Consider the following 25981-nt stretch of genomic DNA (forward strand, 5'->3'; position numbering starts at 1 on the left):
CTTCATAGAACCATTCAACTTCAGCTTCTTCAGCATTACTGGTTGGGGCATAGACTTGGATTACTGTGATATTGAATGGTTTGCCCTGGAAACGAACAGAGATCTTTCTGTCCTAACCCAGAGCAAGGTCCTAACTCTTTACAGATCTGTGAAGACTGAGAGAGGTGAAGACTGTGCAGGAGAAAAGTTTGAAGCTAGCAGAGGTGGTTGGTTTATGAAGTTTTAGTAAAGAAACTGTCTCCATATCATACAAGGTGAAGCCGCATGTGCTGATGTGGGAAGCTGCAGCAGTGTAAGAAATGAAGGTGGCTACACTAAGCTACAGATTTTCAATGTAGATGAAACAGCCTTCCGTTGGAAGAAGATGCCATCTAAGATGTTCATAGCTAGAGAGGAGAAGTGAATGCCTGGTTCCAAAGAACAGACTCTCTCGTCAGGAGCTGATGGCATCTGATGCCTCTGAGTTGCAGTCCCTGCTTGTTTGCCATTCTGGAAATCCTAGGGTCCTAAAGAATTCTGCTAAATCTACTCTGCCTGTGCTCTCTACATGGAACAACAAAGCCTGGATGACAACACGTCTGTTGACAACATGGTTTACTGAATATTCTGATCCCACTCTTGAGACATACTACTCAGAAAAAAAGATGCCTTTCAAAATATGACTGCTTATTGACAATGCACCTGGTTACCCAAGAGCTCTGTTGGAGATATACAAGATTCGTGATGTTTTCATGCTTACTAACATAACATCCAAATTTGCTGGCACTGGAAAAGGTCAGTTTTCATTCCAATCCCAAAAAAGGCAGTGCCAAAGAATGTTCAAACTACTGCACAATTGCACTCATCTCACATGCTAGTAAAGTAATGCTCAAAATTCTCCAAGCCAGGCTTTAGCAATATGTGAACCGTGAACTTGCTGATGTTCAAGCTGGTTTTAGAAAAGGCAGGGGAACCAGAGATCAAATTGCCAACATCAAATTTCCATGATCTGCTGGATCATGGAAAAAGCAAAAGAGTTCCAGAACATCTATTTCTGCTTTATTGACTATGCCAAAGCCTTTGACTGTGTGGATCACAATAAACTATGGAAAATTCTGAAAGAGATGGGAATACCAGACCACCTAATCTGCCTCTTGAGAAATTTGTATGCAGGTCAGGAAGCAACAGTTAGAACTGGACATGGAACAACAGACTGGTTCCAAATAGGAAAAGGAGTACATCAAGGCTGTATATTGTCATCCTGTTTATTTAACTTATATGCAGAGTACATCATGAGAAATGCTGGACTGGAAGAAACACAAGCTGGAATGAAGATTGCCGGGAGAAATATCCATAACCTCAGATATGCAGATGATACCACCCTTACGGCAGAAAGTGAAGAGGAACTCAAAAGCCTCTCGATGAAGGTGAAAGTGGAGAGTGAAAAAGTTGGCTTAAAGCTCAACATTCAGAAAACGAAGATCATGGCATCTGGTCCCATCACTTCATGGGAAATAGATGGGGAACCAGTGGAAACAGTGTCAGACTTTATTTTTCTGGGCTCCAAAATCACTGCAGATGGTGAATGCAGCCATGAAATTAAAAGACTCTTAGTCCTTGGAAGGAAAGTTATGACCAACCTAGATAGCATATTCAAAAGCAGAGACATTACTTTGCCAACAAAGGTTCATCTAGTCAAGGCTATGGTTTTTCCTGTGATCATGTATGGATGTGAGAGTTGGACTGTGAAGAAGGCTGAGTGCCGAAGAATTGATGCTTTTGAACTGTGGTGTTGGAGAAGACTCTTGAGAGTCCCTTGGACTGCAAGGAGATCCAACCAGTCCATTCTGAAGGAGATCAGCCCTGGGATTTCTTTGGAAGGAATGATGCTAAAGCTGAAACTCCAGTCCTTTGGCCACCTCATGCGAAGAGTTGACTCATTGGAAAAGACTGTGATGCTGGGAGGGATTGAGGGCAGGAGGAGAAGGGGATGACAGAGGATGAGATGGCTGGATGGCATCACTGACTCGATGGACGTGAGTCTGGGTGGACTCTGGGAGTTGGTGATGGACAGGGAGGCCTGGCGTGCTGCGATTTACAGGGTTGCAAGGAGTCGGACACGACTGAGCCACTGAACTAAACTGAACATAACATCCATTCTGTAGCCCGTGAAAAAGGAGTAATTTTGACTTTTAAGTCTTATTATTTAATAAATATACTTGCTGCCATACATGGTGATTCCTCTGCTGGATCTGGACAAAGTAAATTGAAAACCTTCTTGAAAGGATTCTCCACTCTGGGTGCCCCAAAGGACATTTGTGGATTGTGGGGAAAGGTCAAAATATCAGTGAACCACAAATGTTCCTTGGGGTACCCAGAATGGTGAATCCTTTCCAGAAGAGTTCCTTCCAAACAAGAGTTTGGAAGAAATTGATTTCAACCCTCATGGATAACTTCGCGGTGTTCAAGACTTCAGTAAAGGAGTCACTACAGGTGTGGTAGAAGCTGTAAGAGAACTAGAAGTGAAGCCTGAAGATGTGACTCAGTTGCTACAATCTCATGATAAAACTCTCACAGATGAGGAGTTGCTTCTTACGGATGAGCACAGAAAGGTTTCTTGAGATGGATTCTAGCCCCGGTGAAAATCTGGGAAGATTGTTGGAATGACATCAAATGATTTAAATTATTACTTAATTTTAGCACATAAAGCAGCAGTAGGTTTTGAGAGGATTGCATCCGATTTTGAACGGTATTCTACTGTGGGTAAAATGCTGTCAAAAAGCCTGGCATGCTACAGAGAAGCTGTTCGTGAAGAAGAGTCAGTTGATGCTGCAAACTTCATTGTTGTCTCGTTTTAAGAAATTGCTGCAGCAGTCGACCTTCACCAACCACCACCTTGATCAGTCAGCAGCCATCAACATCGAGGGACGATCCTCCATCAGCAAAAGGATTATGATTTGCTGAAGGCTCAGATGATGGTTTGCATTTTTTAGCAATGAAATATTTTTATATTAAAAGTATATAATTTTTTTAGACATAATGCTGTTGCACACCTGTACAACTACAGTACAGTATGTACATAACTTTTACATGTACCGGGAAACCAGAAAATGTGTGTGACTTTCTTCATTGCTGCATTCACTTTATTGCAGAGGTCTAGAACTGGACCTGCAATATCTCTGAGGTATGTCTGTGGTATAAAATATATGTTTGTCTCTGCCTCTGATTGCTGGCACATAGTTCCTAACATCCTTGTAATTTATGATAACATTAAAAGCATCTCTGGTTCTCATACTGGTTTTTGACTTCTGTCCCTGGCATTGGGCTCTTAAAAGCCTCGTAAACTTCTAAGTGATGTAAACACTACAGGCATCTTTTGGTCTATTGACGTGACTCTAGGTGGCTTCTTGGTTGACTCCTGGGTGGGGCTGGTAACCAGGACTAATCAGTCATGATTAGAATCTTGGAATTTTCAGCCCCTTCTTCAGTCTTCCAGAGGGAGAAGAGAGGCTGCAAATATGATTACTGTGGATCATGTCTGCTCGATGAAGCCTCCATAGGAGGGTGTTCAGAGAGCCGCTAGCCTGGTGACAGTCCGCATCAGGAGGGTGGTGCACCCAGCTCCTCGACAGCAAGGAGCTCCTGTACGTGGGGCTCTTCCACACCCCTCCCCGCTGTGTGTCTCTTAACCTGCAGTTCATCTGTGTTCTTTATCATACCCTTTAATAAACAGATAAACATAATTAAACATTTCCCTGAGTTCTGTGAGCTATTCTTGCAAACCTGAGGGGGAGGGAATTGTTGGAATTTCCAATTTATAGTTGGATTTGAAGTGGAGGACAGTCTTGAGTCTCAGCCCTCACTTGTAATATCTGACACTTATCTCTAGGTAGATAGTTTGAGATTGAGTTAAACTCTGGAAACACAGCTGGTGTCATGGAGAATTGCTTGCTGTGGGGGAAAATCCCCGCATACTTGGTGACCAGAAACATCAGAAGCGAAGTGTTTTGGATGAGTGGAGAAGGAAGTCCATGGTAGGAAGAATGGGCTTTCTCCCTTCACAGCCATGAGCACTGTGTTGTGTGCTTTTAAAAGAGGGAAGTTTATAGTATGTGAATTATATCTCAGTAAAGCTTTTTTAAAATGAATAGGACTGTAAATAGTTGTGCTTCCACATCTGTGTAAGGATCTGTCAGAGGCATCAGCCTTATAACTTACTTGAGTTACATCTTACCTGAGTTTGAGAGGGTGTTCTCAGCTAGGTAGTGAATGTACCGCTGTAGTAACCACTCTAGGTGCATTGTTTGATGGCATAGATACGAACACCCAACTGGGCTGGGAGCGCAGGATCATTGTTTGTGCTTGAAACCTAAGGGATCTGTGTTTTGTAAATTAATGATTCTGAATTTCCTTTGTATGTAACTTAGTTCCTGTATATATATTCTTTAATGCATCTTTTTAATTTACAGAATTTGATGTTTGGCAGAAATTCTGAATGTTTTCGCCTCAGTTGTGAGGGCTCTCCAAGGCCTCCTACAACTGCTACCCTGCACGCTTCCAGGCCTTTCTTATCCTTCGAGCTTTCCATCCATTTATTAATATCCATCCATGTCTTCAACCCCCTTCCCTTTCTGGTCCATTTCATAGACTCTTTTATTAGTACTTCAGCTTCTGTCATTCTCTCTACTTTGAGACTTCTCTGTAAAAGTACATTCAGCAGACATTCCCCAGAAAAGTCTTCCAGGGAAAGTATTGTTTCTGGAGATATCTGTACAGCTACAGAGACTTAGTAGTTGTTTCAGGGGTTAGCCATTAGGGCCCTCTGTTGGTCATTATCTCTTCTTAGCTGTACTTTATTTTTGTCACCAGTCCTCCACACCTATTTGCTAGGTGCTAATCTCCACATTGTTGCCTTGATGCTGTCTTCTCAACCTAGACCATAGTAAAAAACCTGCTCAAAATTTGTTTCAATATGACTCTCCACAAAATTTTAAATTCTGATTATTTCTTAACTCTTAAGACACAGGTATATTTATATCAGTTTGGAATAGTTGTAGGACTTTATGAATATTAATACGTATGCATTTTATCTCTCTAGCTGTCTTACACATTCTTCTAGAGTAGTAGAGCTCTAATTTATTACCCTCACAGAACTTCTATTAAATGTTTTATTAACTCATCTAAGCAAATGAATGTTTTTGTTGGTGTTAGTTTATTCTTGGTTTGTGTGTGTGTGTTTCACAGTATCTGACTAACAAATCAAGTGTATTTAAAGTAAATACAGCCACTGTGGAAAACAGTATGGAGGTTCCTCAGAAAGCTAAAAATAGAACCATATGATCCAGCAATCCCTCTCCCAGACATACATCCAGACAGAACTCTAATCTAAAAAGATGCATGCGCCCCTGTGTTCATAGCAGCATATTGACAGTAACCAAGACATGGTAACAAAGCAAATGTCTGTCAACAGATGAATGGATAAAGAAGATGTGTTATATAAATGTATGCAATGGAATCCTACTCAGCCACACAGAAAAGAATGAAATAATGCCATTTGCAGGAGCACGGATGCAACTTGAGATTATCATACTAACTGAGTCAGAGGAGAAAGACGAACGTCGCATGATATCACTTATGTGTGGATTCTAAAGTACGACACAAATGAACCTGTCTGTGAAACAGAAGCAGGCTGGGTGGGCGTAGAGCATAGACTGGTGGCTGCCGGGGGTAGAGGTTAAGTGGGGAGTGGGGTTGGGGGCTCAGTTCAGGCGCTCAGTCGTGTCTGACTTTGCAACCCCATGAACCGCAGCACACCAGGCCTCCCTGTCCATCACCAACTCCCGGAGTGCACCCAAACCCATGTCCGTTGAGTTGGTGATGCCATCCAATAATATAATCCTCTGTCGTCTCCTTCTCCTCCTGCCCTCAATCTTCCCCAGCAGCAGGGTCTTTACCATTGAGTCAGCTCTTCACATGAGGTGGCCAAAGTATTGGAGTTTCAGCTTCAGCATCAGTCCTTCCAATGAACACTCAGGACTGGTCTCCTTTAGGACGGACTGGTTGGATCTCCTTGCAGTCCAAGGGACTTGGAGAGTCTTTTCCAGCACCACAGTTCAAAAGCATTAATTCTTTGGCGCTCAGCCTTCTTCACAGTCCAACTCTCACATCCATACATGACCACTGGAAAAACTATAGCCTTCACTAGACAGACCTTTGTTGGCAAAGTGATGTCTCTGCTTTTCAATATGCTGTCTAGGTTGGTCATAACTTTCCTTCCAAGTAAGTATCTTTTAATTTCATGGCTACAGTCACCATCTTCAGTGATTCTGGAGCCCAGAAAAATAAAGTCCACCATTGTTTCCCCGTCTATTTGCTATGAAGTGATGGAACTGGATGCCATGATCTTAGTTTTCTGAATGTTAAGCTTTAAGCCAACTTTTTCACTGGAGTTTGGGGTTAGCAGATGTAGATTATTCCATGTGAATATATAAGCAACAGGTCCTACTGTCTGGCACAGAGAACTGTATTCAGTATCCTATGACAAACCATAAAGGCAAAGAATACAGAAAACGAATATATATATAAATGAATCACTGTGCTATATAGGAGACATTAACACATTATAAATCAGTTATACTTCAATTTATAAAAGACATATCAACAACATGTAAGCCATACTGTCCTAGTTGGAAAAATTTGTTGTTTTTAATAATAGCTATCATTGGTTAATTGCTTACTATATGCCAGTCACTGTTTTACTTCACTTCTTTAATGCTCGCAACTGCAGTATCTTGTTTGTTTTTTTTTATTTTATTTTTTAACTTTACAGTATTGTATTGGTTTGCCATATATCAACATGAATCCGCCACAGGTATACACGTGTTCCCCATCCTGAACCCTCCTCCCTCCTCCCTCCCCGTACCATCCCTCTGGGTTGTCGCAGAGCACCAGCCCCAAGCATCCAGTATCGTGCATCGAACCTGGACTGGCGACTCATTTCATATACGATATTATACATGTTTCAATGCCATTCTCCCAAATCATCCCACCCTCTCCCTCTCCCACAGAGTCCAAAAGACTGTTCTATACAGAGTGAAGTAAGCCAGAAAGAAAAACACCAATATAATATACTAATGCATATATATGGAATTTAGAAAGATGGTAACAATAACCCTGTATACGAGACAGCAAAAGAGACACTGATGTAGTATCTTGTTTTATGGAAGAGGAGACCAAGACACAGATGAAATAATATTGCTCACGGTTGTATAGTTAGTAAATAAATGGTAGAGCCAACATTCAACTGTAGCTCGATTTCTAGAGCTCATAACCACTTACCTATATTGTCTCTCATTTTAAAAATTTACTTCTTTTTACTTTTCATTGAAGTAGAGTTGATTTACAGTATTAGTTTCAGGTGTGCAACATAGTAAACCAGTGTTTTTACAGAATATACTCAATTTAAAGTTATTATAAATTGTTGGCTATATTTTCTGTGCTTTGGGTTTTTTTTGTTGTTTTTTTAAATTTTATTTTATTTTTAAACTTTATATAATTGTATTAGTTTTGCCAAATATCAAAATGAATCCATCACAGGTATACATGTGTCCCCCATCCTGAACCCTCCTCCCTCCTCCCTCCGCATACCATCCCTCTGGGTCGTCCCAGTGCACTAGCCCCAAGCATCCAGTATCGTGCATTGAACCTGGACTGGCATCTCGTTTCATACATGATATTTTACATGTTTCAATGCCATTCTCCCAAATCTTCCCACCCTCTCCCTCTCCCACAGAGTCCATAAAACTGTTCTATACATCAGTGTCTCTTTTGCTGTCTCGTACACAGGGTTATTGTTACCATCTTTCTAAATTCCATATATATGCATTAGTATACTGTATTGGTGTTTTTCCTTCTGGCTTACTTCACTCTGTATAATAGGCTCCAGTTTCATCCACCTCATTAGGGTTAGGGTTGTGCTTTGTAATATATCCTTGTAGCTTATTTATTCTGTACATAGTGGTTTGTGCTTCTTAAGCTCTTGGCCACTATCTGCCCTGCTGCCTTCCTGCTCCGCACAGGTGGCCACCAGTGCATTCTCCGTGCTGTGTTTCCTCTCATAATTTAAAGTCGTGTAAATTCCAGTAATGTGGATACTCAGTTTATATTGGGCATGAATATAACACTCATATAAATGAACAGTCGACAAAAGAGGCAAATGATGGCAGGGGTTAGAGTTAAATGCACTCACCTTAAATAGCTGATGAGGGACCACAAAAGCATAGGTGTCACCCTCGCCCGGTAGTTAATAACTCTTTCTGCAAGTCTCTGCTGATTCCACAATCCATGCTAGGCTGTAACTTAGTACCAAGACCAGCATTTACAAAATGAAAACTAGGTCATTATTTACATGGCAGCTTTCAGTAGTCAATGACATACTTGGTACCATCCAAAAGTGTTACAATTTTTAGAACCTAGCACCCCATTAGTAGTTTTCATTCACCAATTACCTAGGAGCCCCAGAGCTGTCACACATTAGCTACTGCTAGTTACTGTTTTTAAACACAGAATCCAAACAAGAATTGAGTGATATTTGAAACACTTAATTCTGTATTTTGATCATTTAGGGAGATGTTTCCTTTGAAATATGATACTGCACTTTACAAGGATATTTCATAAGTTGTACAATCACATTACTAAATCATGGTATGACCCTCTAAATGCATAGCTTTCTTACACATGTTATAAATGAAGTCTACAGTAATCAAAATAATAATTGTATCAGAAGAATGGAAATAACCCTCAAGAATTTATTTTTTTGTATATGTTCCTTATACCATTTGTATCAGGTCAGTTTTTCAGAAGGGAGAGTATTTAAAAATTCCACTTATTTACATTTAAGACTTGGCACCCCACTCTAGTACTCTTGCCTGGAAAATCCCATGGATGGAGGAGCCTGGAAGGCTACAGTCCATGGGGTCTCTAAGAGTCGGACACGACTGAGCGACTTCACTTTCACTTTTCACTTTCATGCATTGGAGGAGGAAATGGCAACCCACTCCAGTGTTCTTGCCTGGAGAATCCCAGGGACGGGGGAGCCTGGTGGGCTGCTGTCTATGGGGTCACACAGAGTCGGACACGACTGAAATGACTTAGCAGTAGCAATTATTCAACTCAGGGATTTCCTAGGTGGCGCAGTGATAAAGAAACCGCCTGTCAATACAGGAGACATGGGTTCAATCCCTGGCTCAGAAAGATTCCCTGGAGAAGGAAGTGGCAACCCACTCCAGTATTCTTGCCTGGAAAATTCCATGGACGTAGGAACCTGGCAGGCTGTGGTCCATGGGGTCGCAAAGAATCAGACAGTGACTGAGCGACTGAGCACACACACACATGATTCAACTCAACAAATTTTGAGCAACCTACTTTGAAGAAATTGATGCTGACATTTTAAATTCCCGTAATAGAAAAAAAAATAATAATAAATTCCCGTAATAGACTCTAGAGTGTCTCTAAAGTTTGAATTTATATTTAGATGCATTGTAACTTAAAATACTTTCTGACAGTGTATCCTGATCCATATTTTGGAACACAGGAAAGAACTGTCATAGAAAGGCAAGAAATAACAGACGTGTGACATAAAGATAATGTGTCAAGAAACTCTGGTATACTCATACCTGAGTGTGTGTCGTGGAAGCGCAGGATTGGATTGGCTAACAGCTTCATTCCATTTGTTCAGGCAGTGTCAGTTTGTGCTTACTATCTGACAGGCCCTCTGCCGACCTCTGGGGCTCAGAGACGACTTTCTCCTGGGAACGTGATGATCTTAAAGAGAGACAGATGTGTTAATACAGGGTTGGGTAAGGTGACGATGAGGGATAAGTGATCACATCTGTGAAGGTGTGTTTTATTTTTTGTAGTGGCCTCTCCCAGAATTCAGAGAAGGCAATGGCAACCCACTCCAGTGTTCTTGCCTGGACAATCCCAGGGATGGGGAAGCCTGGTGGGCTGCTGTCTGTGGGGTCGCCTAGAGTCGGACACGACTGAGCAACTGAGCGACTTCACTTTTCACTTTCATGCATCGGAGGAGGAAATGGCAACCCACTCCAGAACTCTTGCCTGGAAAATCCCATGTATGGAGGAGCCTGGTAGGCTACAGTCCATGGGGTCGCAAAGAATTGTACACGACTGAGTGACTTCAGTTTCTTGCTTTTCTCCCAGAATAAGGTTTCAGTAGGCTTCTCTGCACTTAACAGAGCACTGGCCATGTGGACTCACTGATGGAAGGCTTTTTAAATCTGGGTTTATGTATTCAAGGTATTTAGAGTTGAAAAGTATTTAGTAGATGGAAAGATTACTACTTATTTTATAGTCTATTTTCAAATTATGTATCTATGTTGTAGTGACTGACACTTTTTTATCATCACTAGATTTGCCTCAAATTTAATTGCAGTCTGTTTTGATCATGGTAGAAGTGGCACAGATGCATTTTTTAAAGTGTAAAAAAAAATGCCCAAGACATTGTAGGATGTGCATTACAATGGAATTCGGAGACCTAGAAAATGGAGTAATGGTCTCATTCGAATCATCTTTTTTTCTCATTGCTAGCAGAACTGTGTAATGTCCTGTCCTCTGCTGAGCTCAGGACAAACCTTCAGTTCATTTTGGTTCAGTTCAGTCACTCAGTCATGTCCAACTCTTTGCGACCCCATGAATCGCAGCACGTCAGGCCTCCCTGTCCATCACCAACTCCCGGAGTTCACGCAAACTCACGTCCATCAAGTCGGTGATGCCATCCAGCCATCTCATCCTCTGTCGCCCCCTTCTCCTCTTGCCCCCAATCCTCCCAGCATCAGAGTCTTTTCCAATGAGTCAGCTCTTCGCATGAGGTCGCCAAAGTACTGGAGTTTCAGCTTCAGCATCATTCCTTCCAAAGAACACCCAGGACTGATCTTTAGAATGGACTGGTTGGATCTCCTTGCAGTCCAAGGGACATATCTTCGAGACACTTTATTATTTTATTTTCCTGATGACATATGACGCTTAGGGCTAACAGGCAAACAGCATTCTTCAGTATACCCTCCCTTGTTTATCTCCATATCCCCTCCTGTTGCAAAAACAAAAGACAACCAGAACGAAAATGAAGTTGAATTTATGAGAAAATATAGGAACAAAGTAGAGTTGAAAGGCAGAGTATTGTATTGGGAGGACAAAGGCTTTGAAGTTGTACCTATGTCTTAGTTGCTGTTGTTGTTCAGTTGCTCAGTCGTGTCCGACTCTGCGACCCCATGGACTGCAGCACGCCAGGCTTCCCTGTCCATCACCAACTCCTGGAGCTTGCTCAAACTCACGCCTGTCGAGTTGGTGATACCGTCCAACCATCTCGTGCTCTGTCGTCCCCTTCTCCTCCTGCCTTCAGTCTTTCCCAGCCGGTGAGTCAGTTCATTGCATCAGGTGGTCAAAGTGTTGAAGCTTCAAGCGTTAGCATCAGTCCTTCCAGTGAATATTCAGGATTGACTTCCTTTAGGATTGACTGGCTTGATGATATCCTTTCTGTCCAAGGCACTCAAAAGAGTCTTCTCCAGCACAGTTCGAAAGCATCAGTTCTTCAGTGCTTAGCCTTTGTTATTGTCCAGCTCTCACATCTGTACATGACTACTGGAAAAACCATTTTCTTGACTATACAGACCTTTGTAGGCAAAGTGATACCTCTGCTTTTTAATATCCTATCTAGGTTTGTCATAGCTTTTCTTCCAAGAAGCAGGCATCTTTTAATTTCATGGTTGCAAGGCACCATCTGCAGTGAGTTTGGAGCCCAAGAAAATAAATTGTAGCTCCAGCCTTTATTCTCTCCAGGATGGGTCCATTTAGTTAACTTTCTCCTATTTCAGTTGCCTGATCTCTGAAATGGAAGTATTACAGTTCAGTTCAGTCGCTCAGTCATGTCCAACTCTTTGCAACCCCATGAATTGCAGCATGTCAGGCCTCCCTGTCCATCACCAACTCCTGGAGTTCACCGAAACTCATGTGCATCAAGTCGGTGATGCCATCCAGCCATCTCATCCTCTGTCGTCCCCTTCTCCTCTTGCCCCCAATCCCTCCCAGCATCAGAGTCTTTTGCAATGAGTCAACTCTTCGCATGAGGTGGCCAAAGTGTTGGAGTTTCAGCCTCAGCATCAGTCCTTCCAATGAACACCCAAGACTGGTCTGCTTTAGGATGGACTGGTTGGATCTCCTTGCAATGCAAGGGACTTGCAGAGTCTTCTCCAGCACCACAGTTGAAAAGCATCAATTCTTTGGCGCTCAGCTTTCTTCACAGTCCAACTCTCACATCTATACTTGACCACTGGAAAAACCATAGCCTTGATTAGACTTTGGACCTTTGTTGGCAAAGTAATGTCTCTGCTTTTTAATATGCTGTCTAGGTTCGTCATAACTTTCCTTCCAAGGAGTAAGCATCATTTAATTTCATGGCTGCAATCACCATCTGCAGTGATTTTGGAGCCCAAAAGAATAAAGTCTGACACTGTTTCCACTGTTTCCCCATCTATTTCCCATCAAGTGATGGGACCAGATGCCATGATCTTCGTTTTCTGAATGTTGAGCTTTAAGCCAACTTTTTCACTCTCCTCTTTCACTTTCATCAAGAGGCTTTTTAGTTTCTCTTCACTTTCTGCCGTAAGGGTGGTATCATCTGCATATCTTAGGTTATTGATATTTCTCCCAGCAATCTTGATTCCAGCTTGTGCTTCTTCAGCCCAGCGTTTCTCATGATGTACTCTGCACATAAATAAGCAAGGTGACAATATACAGCCTTGACATACTCCTTTTCCTATTTGGAACCAGTCTGTTGTTCCATGTCCAGTTCTAACTGTTGCTTCCTGACCTGCATATAGGTTTCTCATGAGGCACGTCATGTGGTCTGGTATTCCCATCTCTTTCAGAATTTTCCACAGTTTATTGTGATCCATACAGTCAAAGGCTTTGGCATAGTCAATAAAGCCGACATAGATGTTTTTCTGGAACTCTCTTGCTTTTTCCATGATCCAGTGGATGTTGGCAATTTGATCTCTGGTTCCTCTGCCTTTTCTAAAACCAGCTTGAACGTACAAAAAGACCGAAACAGTGTTTATTGTTGTAGAGAGTCATTAACTTTCAATTCAATTTTGATTGCAGGGGATTTGTTGATTAATAGATTTTAGGTGGGCATATACTGTATTAGCCCTGGAGAAAGAAATAGCAACCCACTCCAGTATTTTTGCCTGGAGAATTCTCATGGACAGGGGAGCCTGGCAGGTTACAGTCCATGGAGTCGCAAGAGTCAGACACGACTTAGTGAATAAACCACCACCACCGTACTGTATTAGATGCTGGATGTATAAAGGAGACCAGTAACATGCAGTTATTATCTTTAAAGAGCTCAGATCCTGAATAATGCATTCTCAATTTGTTCCAAGTCTTTGATTGTATAGAATAGCAAAGGTGTGTTAAGTGGGTTACTAGTAAAATTCTTACCACTGGTGAGATTGCTTTTGACTATAAGGTAAAAGCTAAATTTCTAGCTTTAATATTCTCAGAAACGTATTAAACTAGAAAAGGATATGGTCATAAAGATTATGAGGCTATTTAAAAGTCAAATGAATCCATTTCAAAGCCTTTGGGTTATAAAGTGGCCCATTGATAAATATTTGAGACATTATCAAAAAAGAAGACTTTTCCTGTCCTTTGTTTTGAATTTATTAAAATAGATGTGTTTTTTCATGGCATTTTTGTTGATATTGTTTATAAACATAATACATATTCATTACGTAAAATTCATTATACAATTGCAATAACATTTTGAATTTTGGGGCAAAATAAAATTACAAGGCAACAGTGTGTTAAAGGTTAATCTGTTTATGGAGTATATGCAGGTTAAAACAAACCAACAATCTAATGGAATATTTTGAGTAAAGGATGAAATAGTCAATTAAAATAGGAGAAATGCTCACCCTTACTAGTGATTGTTGAGATCCCATTTTTAGCTGTTAGTTTGGCAGATATAATATCAATACCTATGAGAATGGAAGAAATCCAGTACTCATGTATGTGTGGTAGGACTGTGAGTTACTTTTACCTTTGGAATGAAATGTGGCAGTATCTATTAAAATACATGCTTGTGTGTTTGTGCTTTGGGGAGGTGAGCAAGGAGGAAGTAAAAGTACCAATAGGTACTTTTAGAAGTTGAGAAGTGGGTTTTGTAGCAAGAAAAAGAGCAAAAAATGTGAGTCTTCTCAAGAGCAATGGTATATATATGCTGTGGGGTATCATGTCACTGATAAATGAATGAGACAGGGCTGTGTCATAACCTGGAGAGGTTTTCATAATAAGTTAAGAGAAAAAGCATTTTTCAAAGTAACTTGTATAGTTTGACCCCATTTTTAAAAATTTGAAATAACCCTATGTAGTTTATCATGATTATTTGTGTGAGCCACAACGTATGGCAGACCGTATACCAGAGTTTGTTCACTCTGTTCAGCTGAGGCAACTAGAACTCACTAGTTGCTAGAAAGGGATATTACTTTATATTTATTTCAAAAGTATTTTTGGCATTTTTGAAAAGAAGAAAATTAAAATGTAGAAAGCAGCAAAAGTTAGGATGAAGAAAAAAGACCCTTGAAATCCAATTACTTGGGTCTATAGATTTCTGTTTCTTTCCGTAAATGGAAGAATACTATCTGTGCTGTTTTTTAAGTCTTTAAAAACACTGTCATTTTTTAGATTTGTAACATTCATAGATATGCTTTGTTTTATTTACTTTAGAAACCAAGACTACTCTAACACCTTTATTGAAAGATATTTGATATAAAATTAATGTATACATATTTAAAGTATATTTGATTACTTTTGACATTTGTATATACTCATGAAGCCATTATAACCATCAAGATAATGAACATATTTATTGCTTCAGAAAGTTTCCTCCTGTTTGTAAATCCTTCTGTCCTGCACTACCCTCACCTCAGTCCCCAGGCAAGCACTGATCTGCTTTCTATCACTATAAATCAGTTTGCATTTTTTAGAATTTTACGTAAATGAAATCAGAACTCATAAACTGTTCACATCAAGTATGTCCATATTGTAGCACATGATAGCAACTCATTTTTTAAAACCTGTTGACACATTATGGATGTACCACAATTTGTTCACCTATTAGTGGACATTTGGGTGGTTTCCAGTTTGGGGCTATTACAAATAAAATTGCTGTGAGCATCATGTTTAAAACTTTGCATGGACATATGCTGTCATTTCTCTTGAGTAAATAACTAGACTGGAATGACTGAATCGTATGTAGCGTATGTTTGATTTTTGTTGTTGTTCGGTTGCACAGTTGTATCTGACTCTTTGCAGCCCTGTGGACTGCAGCATGCCAGGCTTCCCTGTCCTTCACCAACTCCTGGAGTTAGTTTTTTTTTTTTTAAGAAATTGCAAAATACTTTCCAAGTATTTATGCCATTTTATATCCCCACCAGTAATGTAAAAGACTTTCAGGCTATTCTTTTTCTGGTTTATTTCCTTTACAACTTACAAAAATATGTTGTACATGTTATGTATGGGTCTCTTTCTGAATTCTCTCTCTTTTTTTTTTTCTGTTGATCTAGTTGGCTTTGTTGATAACCAGTACCAAACTTTCATCATTACTGAGGCTTGTAATAACTCTTGAAAATCAGTTAGCATTAAGTCCTTCAACTTTAGTCTTTATTTTCAATTTTTTTTTGGCCATTCTAGGTCCTTTGCTTTTCTGTGTTAATTTTAGAGTCAGATTTTTCCTACAATTTTTTCTCTGTAAAACCTATTGGTATTTGATTTGGTTTGTGTTGAATCTATAGATAAAATTGATATCTTACAATATTGAGTCTTCTGACACAGTAACATGATATGTTTTGACATTTAAGTCTGTCTTCTTTAATTCAGTCAGGAATGTTTTGAAATTTTTAATATACAGAGGTTTTATAATTTTGTCAGATTCATGTCTTTTGATAGCTACTGTAAATGGTATTTTTATTTCAGGTTTTATTTTTCACAACTAAATATGAGAATACAGGAGACTTTTTTACTCATATTCTGCAGGCTTGCTAAAATTCACAAATTATTAGTGTTTTTGTAAAATCCAAAGGATTTTCTTTGGATTTTCTACATAAATATGTCACGTGTGAAGAAAGACAGTTTTACTCCATGTCTAACTGCATACACGATTTATTTCTTTTTCTCGACTTACACTAGCTAGTGCCTGCAGCACAGTGTTGAGTGGTGAGAGTGGATGTGTTTGCCTTTTCTTTATCTCAGGAAGCTTTCTAGAAGTCTTTCACCATTATGATGTTAGGTGTAGGGTTTTGAATTGTCTGATGAAAGAAGTTCTTGCTGATTAGCTGAGAAATTTGTTATTTCTATCAGAAATACATGGTGGACTTTGTCAGTTCTTTTCCTCCATTTCTTGAGACAGTTATAGTCTTCTTTTTTCTTTATTAATTACTTTCCATTTGAATGTTAAACCAACTTTGCTTTCCTAAGGTAAAACTTGGTCTTGAAGTGTTTCTCTTTTCATGTATTGTTGAATTTGACTTACTAAAAACTTATGTAGTATTTTTGCATCAAGTTCTTAAATGGTACTGGCATATCGTTTTCTGGTATTTTTATATTTGGGTAAATGGTGGTGCTGACATCAGAGAATGAATGAATAAGTAGTCCCTCTTCTTCACTATTGTGAAAGTTTCATGGAATTGATATTGTTTCTTCCTCACATGTTTGTAAGAATTAACCACTGAAACCATGAGAATATATATGACTGTACTGAGGAGAAAAATAATCAAAACTGATTTATGACTGACTTAAAATTAGCATACAAAACCATTAATTATTTAATATATTTAACTGCATTTCACATAACTAAAAAGTAGTGACATTGAATTGACTTAATTAGAAAACATAATTGATGGAACCAGTAGACAGAAATCTAGTGAGGCTGGAGAAGGCCTGAACAACGCAACCAGCTTGACCAGCAGATGCAGAAGTGCCAATGTCCCATTTGCCCAGACAGACCATATTGTGGCTCATAAAACAAGACTTAATAAATTTAAAAGGATTCAAGTCAAAGCAGGTATATTATCTGACCTAACCACAATGCAAGTCAGAATTCATGGTTGTATCCTTTTCCTGTTGATGCTATGACAAACCGCCACAATTTGAGAGATCAGGAGTCCAAACTTGGTTGCACTGAAAGTCAAGATATCAGCAGGTCTGTGTTTCTTCTGGAAGCTCTGTGAGAGAATCTGTTCTCTTGTTTTTTCCATCTTTCAGACATACATATATTCCTTGCGTTGGGGCCCCTTCCTCTATCTTGAAAGCCAGCAACATAGCATATTCTTACCTGTTCAGTTCTCCTGCCTCCCCTCCTTCCCCTCGCCCCGTGAAAGAATCCTTTTGATTACATTGGATCCATTGGGTTACTCCAGGATAATAATCTCCCTGTCAAGATTCCTTGGAGAAGAACTAAAGAGCCTCTTGGTGAAAGAGGAGAGTGAAAACGTTAGAAGCTTAAAGCTTAACATTTAGAAAACTAAGATCATGGCATCCAGTCCCATCACTTCATGGCAAATAGATGGGGAAACAGTGGAAACAGCAGCAGACTTTATTTTGGAGGGCTCCAAAATCACTGCAGATGGAGACTGCCACCATGAAATAAAAAGACGCTTGCTCCTTGGAAGAAAAGTTATGACCAACCTAGACAGCATATTAAAGCAGAGACATTACTTTGCCATCAAAGATCCATCTAGTCAAGGTTATGGTTTTTCCATTAGTCATGTGTGGATGTGAGCATTGGACTATGAAGAAAGCTGAGTGCTAAAGAATTGATGCTTTTGAACTATGGTATTGGAGAAGACTCTTGAGAGTCCCTTGGACTGCAAGAAGATCCAACCAGTCCATCCTAAAGGAGACCAGTCCTGGGTGTTCATTGGAAGGACTGATGTTGAGGGTGAAACTCCAATACTTTGTCCACCTGATGTGAAGAACTGACTCATTTGAAAAGACCCTGATGTTGGGAAAGATTGAGGGCAAGAGGAGAAGGGGCGAAAGAGAATGAGATGGTTGGATGGCATCACCGACTCAATGGACGTGAGTTTGAGTAAACTCCAGGAGTTGGTGATGGACAGGGAGGCCTGGCATGCTGCAGTCCCTGAGGTCCCAAAGAGTCGGACACAACTGAGCAACTGAACTGAACTGAACTATCAAGATCCCTTAAACTTATTCACATCTGCAAAAGTACTTTGGTCACGTCAGGTAACATACTCACAAGGCAGGGACTGGGATGTGGATATCTGCGGCAGTATGTTATTCTCCCTACCACACTACCAGGATAGTACTCAGGCTGCAGTTGACACCACTGAATGACCATTTTAAAAGTGAAAATGGTCTCAAATCATTGAGTCAATCTCCATCTGACGAAACTATTAAATGAGTAAATTTTATAAGATGAATAATGTGTGAGATCTAATGTGAAACTTGGTGATTGTAGTTAATAACTATTGTATACCTGAACTTTGCCAAGAGAATAGAACTTCAGTGTTCTTACCAAGAAAAAAAAGATAAATATATAAGATGATGGATGTGTTAACTAGATGGAGGAATCCTTTCCAGTGTATGTGTGTGCATATATTAAATCACCACAGTGCACACTTTAAATATCTTACAATTTTATATGTTGTTTATACATCAGTAAAGCTGAAATTTTACATTAAAAAAATAAGGAAAGCAAAAGTAAACCCAAAGGAAATAATAAAGATAATAGGGAGAATAAAAAATAGAAAACAGGGAATAATAGGGAAAAAATCATAAAACCGAAAAGTATTGATTAACATCAATAAAATCAATACACCTATGATTTGATTCTTACTGTGATGGTATTTAATGTTAAAACTGGAAGTAAAAAATTTTTAACTGTATTGTAGATGTATATTTTGGTGGAATTTAAGTCTAGACTCATCTTTTTATTATACTTACTTCTTGGTTTCAGTGCTAGGTCCTGTGGAGTCTTGCTTATACTATTTCAGCTTCTGTGAAGCAGTCCTAGAGCAGAGAGCCTTATTTTAACAGATGCTCAGTTCAGTTCAGTCACTCAGTCATGTCCGACTCTTTGTGACCCCATGAATTAACAGATGCTGGGGAGAATAAATATCAATCCATCTATCCGTACCAAATAGCAGCACCTCAGAAGACTGAAGAAACCCTGACTGACTTACATTCTAGTGTTTCTTTTGTTTGACAGACATCTCTCAGTGAGCCTATCATTCTTGCATATTTATCACTTTAATTCTTTTCCAGTTATTTATGTCTCCTTTGTAAAAACCTAATCTTTCTCTCACTTGGGTTTTTTTTTCTGTGTTCTGCCCCTGTTCCTTAAATAAATCATCAAAATTACCTTGGTTCTCACAAGGATCTGGCAGAAAAAAAGGAGAGGATAAGATCCCCATCCTTAACAACTCTAGACAGAATTCTTGAATATGATATAATCAGGATAATTTATTGTGACTTTTAGCATTTCAAAGCTGTTGTGGGGGAAAAAAGGAAAAATATTGGAAGGGGATGGAGACAGTAATGAGAAGGGATTAGACGTGGGTGTTGGGGATTTCCTTGGTGGTCCAGTGGCTAAGACTCTGCTCCCCCAGTGCAGGGGACCCTGGTTCAATTCCTGGTCAGGGACCTGGATCTCACATGTGACAGCTAAGAAACTGCATGCCACAACTAAAGATCCTGTGTGCTGCAGCTAACACCTGGTGCGGCCAAGTAATTAAAAATATTAAAAAAAAAAAAAAGAAGTGGGTATATAGAGTGGGGCCTCTCACTGCAAATTCCATTATTGTAACATTCTACTGTTTATATACAACCCTGTGACAATGTACTTGGGACCTTCCCTTACCAGTAGTAAAGTATCCCCCCTTTTTTTTTCTTTTTACTTGTAGAAGTTTTGGGCATACAAATTTATAGTTCTGCATCTGCATCCACTACCGAGTAGTCAGCACCCAAGTCTGTGTAACGCTCCACCACAATAGGGTTGACTCCCTTCACCCATTTTCCCTCCTCCTCTCCGCTTTGGTAACAACTGACCTGTGCTCTGTGTCTGTGAGTTTGTTTTTGTTTTGTTTGTTCTGTGTTCCGCGTGAGTGAAATCATACAGTATCTGTCTTTTGCATCTGACCTACTTCACTTAGCACAGTACCTGCAGGGTCCATCCCTGTTGTCACGAATGGATGTTCTTTAGTTGCTGAGTCGTGACCAACTCTTCTGCGACCCCGTGGACTACCGCCCACAGTGTTCCTCTGTCCATAAAACTTCCCAAGCAAGAATAGTAGGGTGGACTGCCATCTTCTCCTCCAGGGGCTCTTCCCAACCCAGGCATTGACCCCCGTGTCTTCTGCATTGTCAGGCGGATTCTTTATCACTGACACCTGGGCCTTCATTGTTTCTATGGCTGTGTAGTGCTCCATTTGTGTGTGTGTGTGTATGTGTGTCTGTGTGGGTGTGCGCGTGCGTGCACACCCCGAATCTTCTTTTTGCATTTGGCCATCAGTGGGCACTTAGGTCGTTTCCATATCTAAGCTGTTGCATATGGTGCATTAAATACAGGGGTGCATATATTTTTTTAAATTAGTGTTTCCATATTCTTCAGATAAATACCCAGAAATGGAATACCTTGGCTGTGTGGTAGTTCAGTTTTTAAATTTGGGGGGAATCTCTGTTCTATTTCCTGTAGTGGCTGCAAGAATTTACACTCCCAACAACAATGTACAAAGGTTCCCTTTTCTCCACATCCTCTCCCAAAGTTTGTTATTTCTCATCTTTTCAATAGTAGCTATTCTGATAGCTACGGTTGCTAGCTCCTTGTGATTTGGATTTGCCTTTTCCTGATAATAAGTGATACAGAACATATTTCATGTGCCTGTGGGCCATCCGTATATTGTCTTTGGGAAAATGTGTGTTCAGATCCTCTGCCCATTTTTTAAAATCAATTTGGTTGGGATTTTGTTGTTGATGTGTATGAGTTCTTTATATATTTTGAGTATTAGCCCCTTATTAGATACATGATTTGCAGATATCTTCTCTGGTTTAATCAGTTGCCTTTTCACTTTGATGATGGTTTCCTTTGCTGTGCAGAAACTTTTTAGTTGATGTAGTTCCATTTATTTATTAAAACCTAGTGATTAAACTTGTCTATATCCCCAATATTTTTCAGACTTTATATTAGTCATTTCATAAAAAGAGCTCTGAAGGAAAACATTTTCCATCCAATAATATCAAAATTAGCAAAAATCTTGAAATCATAGCTTTTCTTTCTTTGAATTTTCTTATTCTCTGTTTTGGGGGCTTCCTGGCTGGCTCAGTGGTAAAGAATCTGCCTGCCAATGCAGGAAACACAAGTTTGATTCCCTGGGTTGGGAAGATCCCCTGGAGAAGGAAAGAGTGACCCACTGCAGTATTCTTGCCTGGAAAATCCCATGGACAGAGAAGTCTAGCAGGCTACAGTCCATGGGGTCATGAAAGAATTAAGATAGTAAACAGCAACAACATTCTCTGTTTTAAAGAAGTAGAAAATCAGTGTTCCTCTGAGAGTTGAATTCTTATGGAAAGTTGGGGAGGCTCTATTAGACATCTCTAAATTCAGGTAATTATGAATCTCATGCAAGATTGTCTCTTGCCCTGTGGTGCTTTAATGCAAGGCAGGAGAAAAGAATATGTCTTGGGAATGTCAATAATACCTCCTTAACCGAGAGCTGCTATTATTTATTCAGTCGACAAATTTGAATTCCTACCTGACCACCTTACCTGCCTCCTGGGAAACCTGTATGCAGGACAAGAAGCATTGAGAAAGTTAACTTCTGTTCAGTGTACATCATGTGAAATGCTGGACTGGATGAATCATAAGGTGGAATCAGAATTGTGGGAGAAATATCAACAACCTCAGATATGCAGATGGTACCACTTTAACAGCAGAAAGCGAAGAACTAAAGAGCCTCTTGATAAAGGTGAAAGAGGAGAGTTAAAAAGTTGGCTCAAAACTCAGCATTCAAAAAACTAAGGTCATGGCATCTGGTCCCATCACTTCATGACAAATAGATGAGGGAAAAGTGGACACAGCAAGAGACTTTATTTTCTTGGGCTCCAAATCACTGCAGATGGTGCCTGCATCCATGAAATTAAAAGAGGCTTGCTCCTTGCAAGAAAAGCTACGACAAACCTAGACAGCGTATTAAAAAGCAGAGGCATCACTTTACCAACAAAGGTCCATCTAGTCAAAGCTATGGTTTTTCCACTGGTCATATATGGATGTGAGAGTTGGACTATAAGAAAACCGAGTGCCAAAGAATTGATGCTTTTGAGCTGTGGTGTTGGAGAAGACTCTTGAGAGTCCCTTGGACTGCAAGGAGATCCAACCAGTCCATCCTGAAGGAGATCAGTCCTGGGTGTTCATTAGAAGGGCTGACATTGAAGCTGAATTGTAAATACTTTGGCCACCTGATGCAAAGAGCCAATTCATTCGAAAAGACCCTAATGCTGGGAAAGATTGAGGGCAAGAGGAGATGGGAGTGACAGAGGATAAGATGATTGGGTGGCATCACTGACTCAATGGACATAAATTTGAGCAAACTCCTGGAGGTAGTGAAGGACATGGAAGCCTGGCGTGCTGCAGTTCATGGGGTTACAGAGAGTTGGACACGACTTGGTGACTGAACAACCACCGCCTTGTGTAAGGAACTTTGCTTGGCACTATAGAAGATGCCTTAAGGAATATTTTAAGTAAAAGAACAACCAATCAAATCAATTATTTAGAGAGGCCATCATTCAGGCATTATTGTATTTAATACGAATTGGAGGCAATGAGTTGAGCCTCTGTCATAGTTAAATCAGTGCAGCAGTAAGGGCCTAATTAAGACATAGGCATCAGAAATGGACTGCTGCTGCTGCTGCTAAGTCGCTTCAGTCGTGTCCAACTCTGTGCAACCCCGTAGACGGCAGCCCACCAGGCTCCTGCGTCCCTGGGATTCTCCAGGCAAGAACACTGGAGTGGGTTGCCATTTCCTTCTCCAATGCGTGAAAGTGAAGTCGCTCAGTTGTGTTCGACTCTTCGCGACCCCATGGACTGCAGCCCACCAGGCTCCTCCGCCCATGGGATTTTCCAGGCAAGAGGACTGGGGTGGGGTGCCATTGCCTTCTTTGCAGAAATGGACTAGAAAGAACAAATCTGAGACAGTATCCTAAATTTACTTCCCTTCTTCTAATTTGGTATTAATTGTCCTTTAAATCTGGCAGCTGATGTTTCTGTCTGTCTCTCTCCCTCCCTTACTTCCTCCCTGGTCCCCTACTTCTCCCCACTCTAGCACACCCAAAGGTTACTGCACCCCTCCAACAATAAAGGTAGGAAGAAGAGGTGTATATCACAGTCATTAGACACACGGTGTGTATCTGTGTCCACTTTTTTAAAGGACTGAGTATCTCCTAAGGAGGTGTGTGCTTTCTCTCACCTCTTTTTGTGAATTATTACTTTAAATCAAAACTTCAGCTGCTTGAACAGAGTAACAATTCCTGCTGTGCAAGTAGCTGATTTTTTAAGAAAGCATATTAAATGTGTTAATGTTACCCATGGAAGAAATATTTTAACGTTTTGGGTTCGTTTGATATAGTTTTGAAGGAAAAGTTTGTCTACATCTTTGGTTTTTTTGGTTTAGAGGAAATGATACCCAAGTTTATATTTAATCCTAACAAATCCTTCAGAAAGTGATCTTCCCTTTTCCATGAATGAAAATTAAAGCTGAATTCATGTATGTATGAAATAAAATTTTAATTTTAATGTACAGGTTCCTCAAACTCTGTAATTCTTAAAAGGAATTCTATGAAAGCAGAATTAATCACAGACATTTTGGAGGGATGCACGTAAAACAGACTGGTTATGTAAAATCAGAAGATCCATAAAAATGGAGAGAGACCACCACATATCACACGTACAGATATTAATACTTGAACGTACATATTCATGATAAGGCTGAGGCAAAAGCGAATTTAAATCCACCTGTAGTTACCATAAGCTGAGTTCCATACTTTGAGAAAATGGTTTACCTTTGGTAGGCTGTGAAGGAAGAGTAGCCGTTGGTCTAATAATGTTTTCTCATTCATATGGTCTGTAAAGGGAAGGATAAAGACAAGTTGGTTTGAGGAGTGGGTAATAAAAGAGATTTACAGAGTATTTTTATGATGGTGCAATAGTTTTGAGAACATTATTAAATGTCTCTTTTTCCTTGTTCCCAAGACCAGTGTGAGTGTTTATATTGTACCATTCTTCCAAAAAAGATTTGAATCACCCAGAGAGATTGGTTGGTTTCGTCTCAGTAAGACCTTTTGTTTCTGTCAGGAATTAGATTAGATAGTTCCTTTGGCTTTGTGTTCACTCACTTTCAGTCAAGTCTGTGTATTTATAAAGTGGCCTTTCTTTGACTCTCCCCTCCCTTCCCATCTGGCTTAGAACCTCACTGCTTGCTTTTGACTCCTGCCGCCTTCTGGTCTCGTCTGAAGTCACTCAGTCATGTCCAATTCTGTGACCCCTTGGACTGTAGGCTCCTCTGTCTATGGGATTCTCCAGGCAAGAATACTGGAATGGATGCCATTCCCTTCTCCAGGGGATCTTCCCAACTCAGGGATCAAACCCAGGTCTCTTGCATTGCAGGCAGATTCTTTACCATTCTGCACCACTGACTGCCTTCTGTGGGATCCTATAAAATATGTTTTATTTGCTTTCTGATGTTCCAGGTATCTTTAAATTGTATGTCCAAATGTTGATTTTGTGAACTTTGTAAGCCAAGTAAAGTGTTAAAAATTCTTCGTAAGCTTAGGTTTCCATGTGGAACTTCTGATACGGTAGAATAATTCAATAAAAATTATGTTCCTGGGAATTCCTGGTGGTTCAATGGTTAGGACTCATGCTTTGGTTCGATCCCTGGTCAGGGAACTAAGATCCTGCAAGGCGTGCAGCACAGCCAGAAAAAACACATTACCTATTTCTTCCTTAATTTTCACCCCAGCCATATGAAAGGATAGGCCCACAGTATTGATGTGAAGTGAGAACTCGGTGCTGTGCAAGTGCTGTCTAGCTAATGAAATCTTTATCAAAGTATACTTTTGCTGTCTTTTTTAAAGCAAAATCTGGAATTTAATATTTTTTATGGCTTAAAGGCACCTTAGATATCATCTATCTTGGTCTTACACTTTATAGTTGAATATGCTAGTACCTGAAAAGTGTTACTTGCTTAAGATCACATAGTCGATTAACAGTAGAAACAGGCCCAAGTCTAAAATTGGCTGGTAGCCCAGTTTGTTATATAGATACTCACCTCATACTGAATTATGTGGCTTGGTATGTCTTAACCATGAAACAGGAGGAACTTAGGCCACTGTTTGAAGGCTATATGAGCTGATGTGAACACTTTGTGCCTAAGACATTTGCCATTGCAGTCTTTGGGCCTCAATTACACCGTTCTTCACTTATCCATCTGTCTCCTGACTGTGCAGGAAGCTCTCTTTTTGCTGAATTTGAATAGAGGTATCATTTAGACCTAATATTTTCAATTTTTGCAGTGGGAAGTAATGGCAGCCTGCTCTTCTATTTCAGCTCAGACAGCTATACCTGCACCAAAGATGTGGAAGAAACCAAAAGACCGGACCCGAGCCACTGAAGAGTCGTTAGAGGCAGAATCAGAGGTAAGGGACAGCTGTAAATATCTCTAGCTCATCTCCGGAACAGTGGTGCTGTTTTCTCAGAAAACTGTGTGTTTATAACTTTTTCTTGAGATACTGTTTTCCAAGCAAATATATCAAGCTCAGAGTCTGATTTTTTTTTTAATCCATTTAAAGAATTTTTTATAGATTGTTTTTTATAGGTTGATGTTGAATTTTTTATAGGTAGCTTATTCAATTTCACTGA

At 40.0% G+C, this 25981-nt stretch overlaps 1 protein-coding gene and 1 long non-coding RNA gene across 3 annotated transcripts in view; one reads left to right on the forward strand and one right to left on the reverse strand.

The window, feature by feature from the left end:
- Positions 1-25981, forward strand: part of EIF4G3 (eukaryotic translation initiation factor 4 gamma 3) — a 353949-nt gene that overhangs the window by 239478 nt on the left and 88490 nt on the right. For both annotated transcript variants that reach the window (XM_061394178.1, XM_061394181.1), the window contains one exon: positions 25670-25758. In XM_061394178.1, coding sequence (XP_061250162.1) covers positions 25670-25758 — 89 coding nt within the window. The remainder of the gene's footprint in view (positions 1-25669; positions 25759-25981) is intronic.
- The window catches only part of LOC133234093 (uncharacterized), a 30540-nt gene that overhangs the window by 3430 nt on the left and 1129 nt on the right, over positions 1-25981 (reverse strand). The window contains exons 2-3 of the long non-coding RNA XR_009732005.1: positions 24124-24185; positions 9654-9801 (exon numbers count right to left, since the gene is read on the reverse strand). This is a non-coding gene — a long non-coding RNA (uncharacterized LOC133234093). The remainder of the gene's footprint in view (positions 1-9653; positions 9802-24123; positions 24186-25981) is intronic.

The sequence above is a fragment of the Bos javanicus genome, chromosome 2, assembly GCF_032452875.1.
Source record: "Bos javanicus breed banteng chromosome 2, ARS-OSU_banteng_1.0, whole genome shotgun sequence".
Taxonomy (NCBI): domain Eukaryota; kingdom Metazoa; phylum Chordata; class Mammalia; order Artiodactyla; family Bovidae; genus Bos; species Bos javanicus.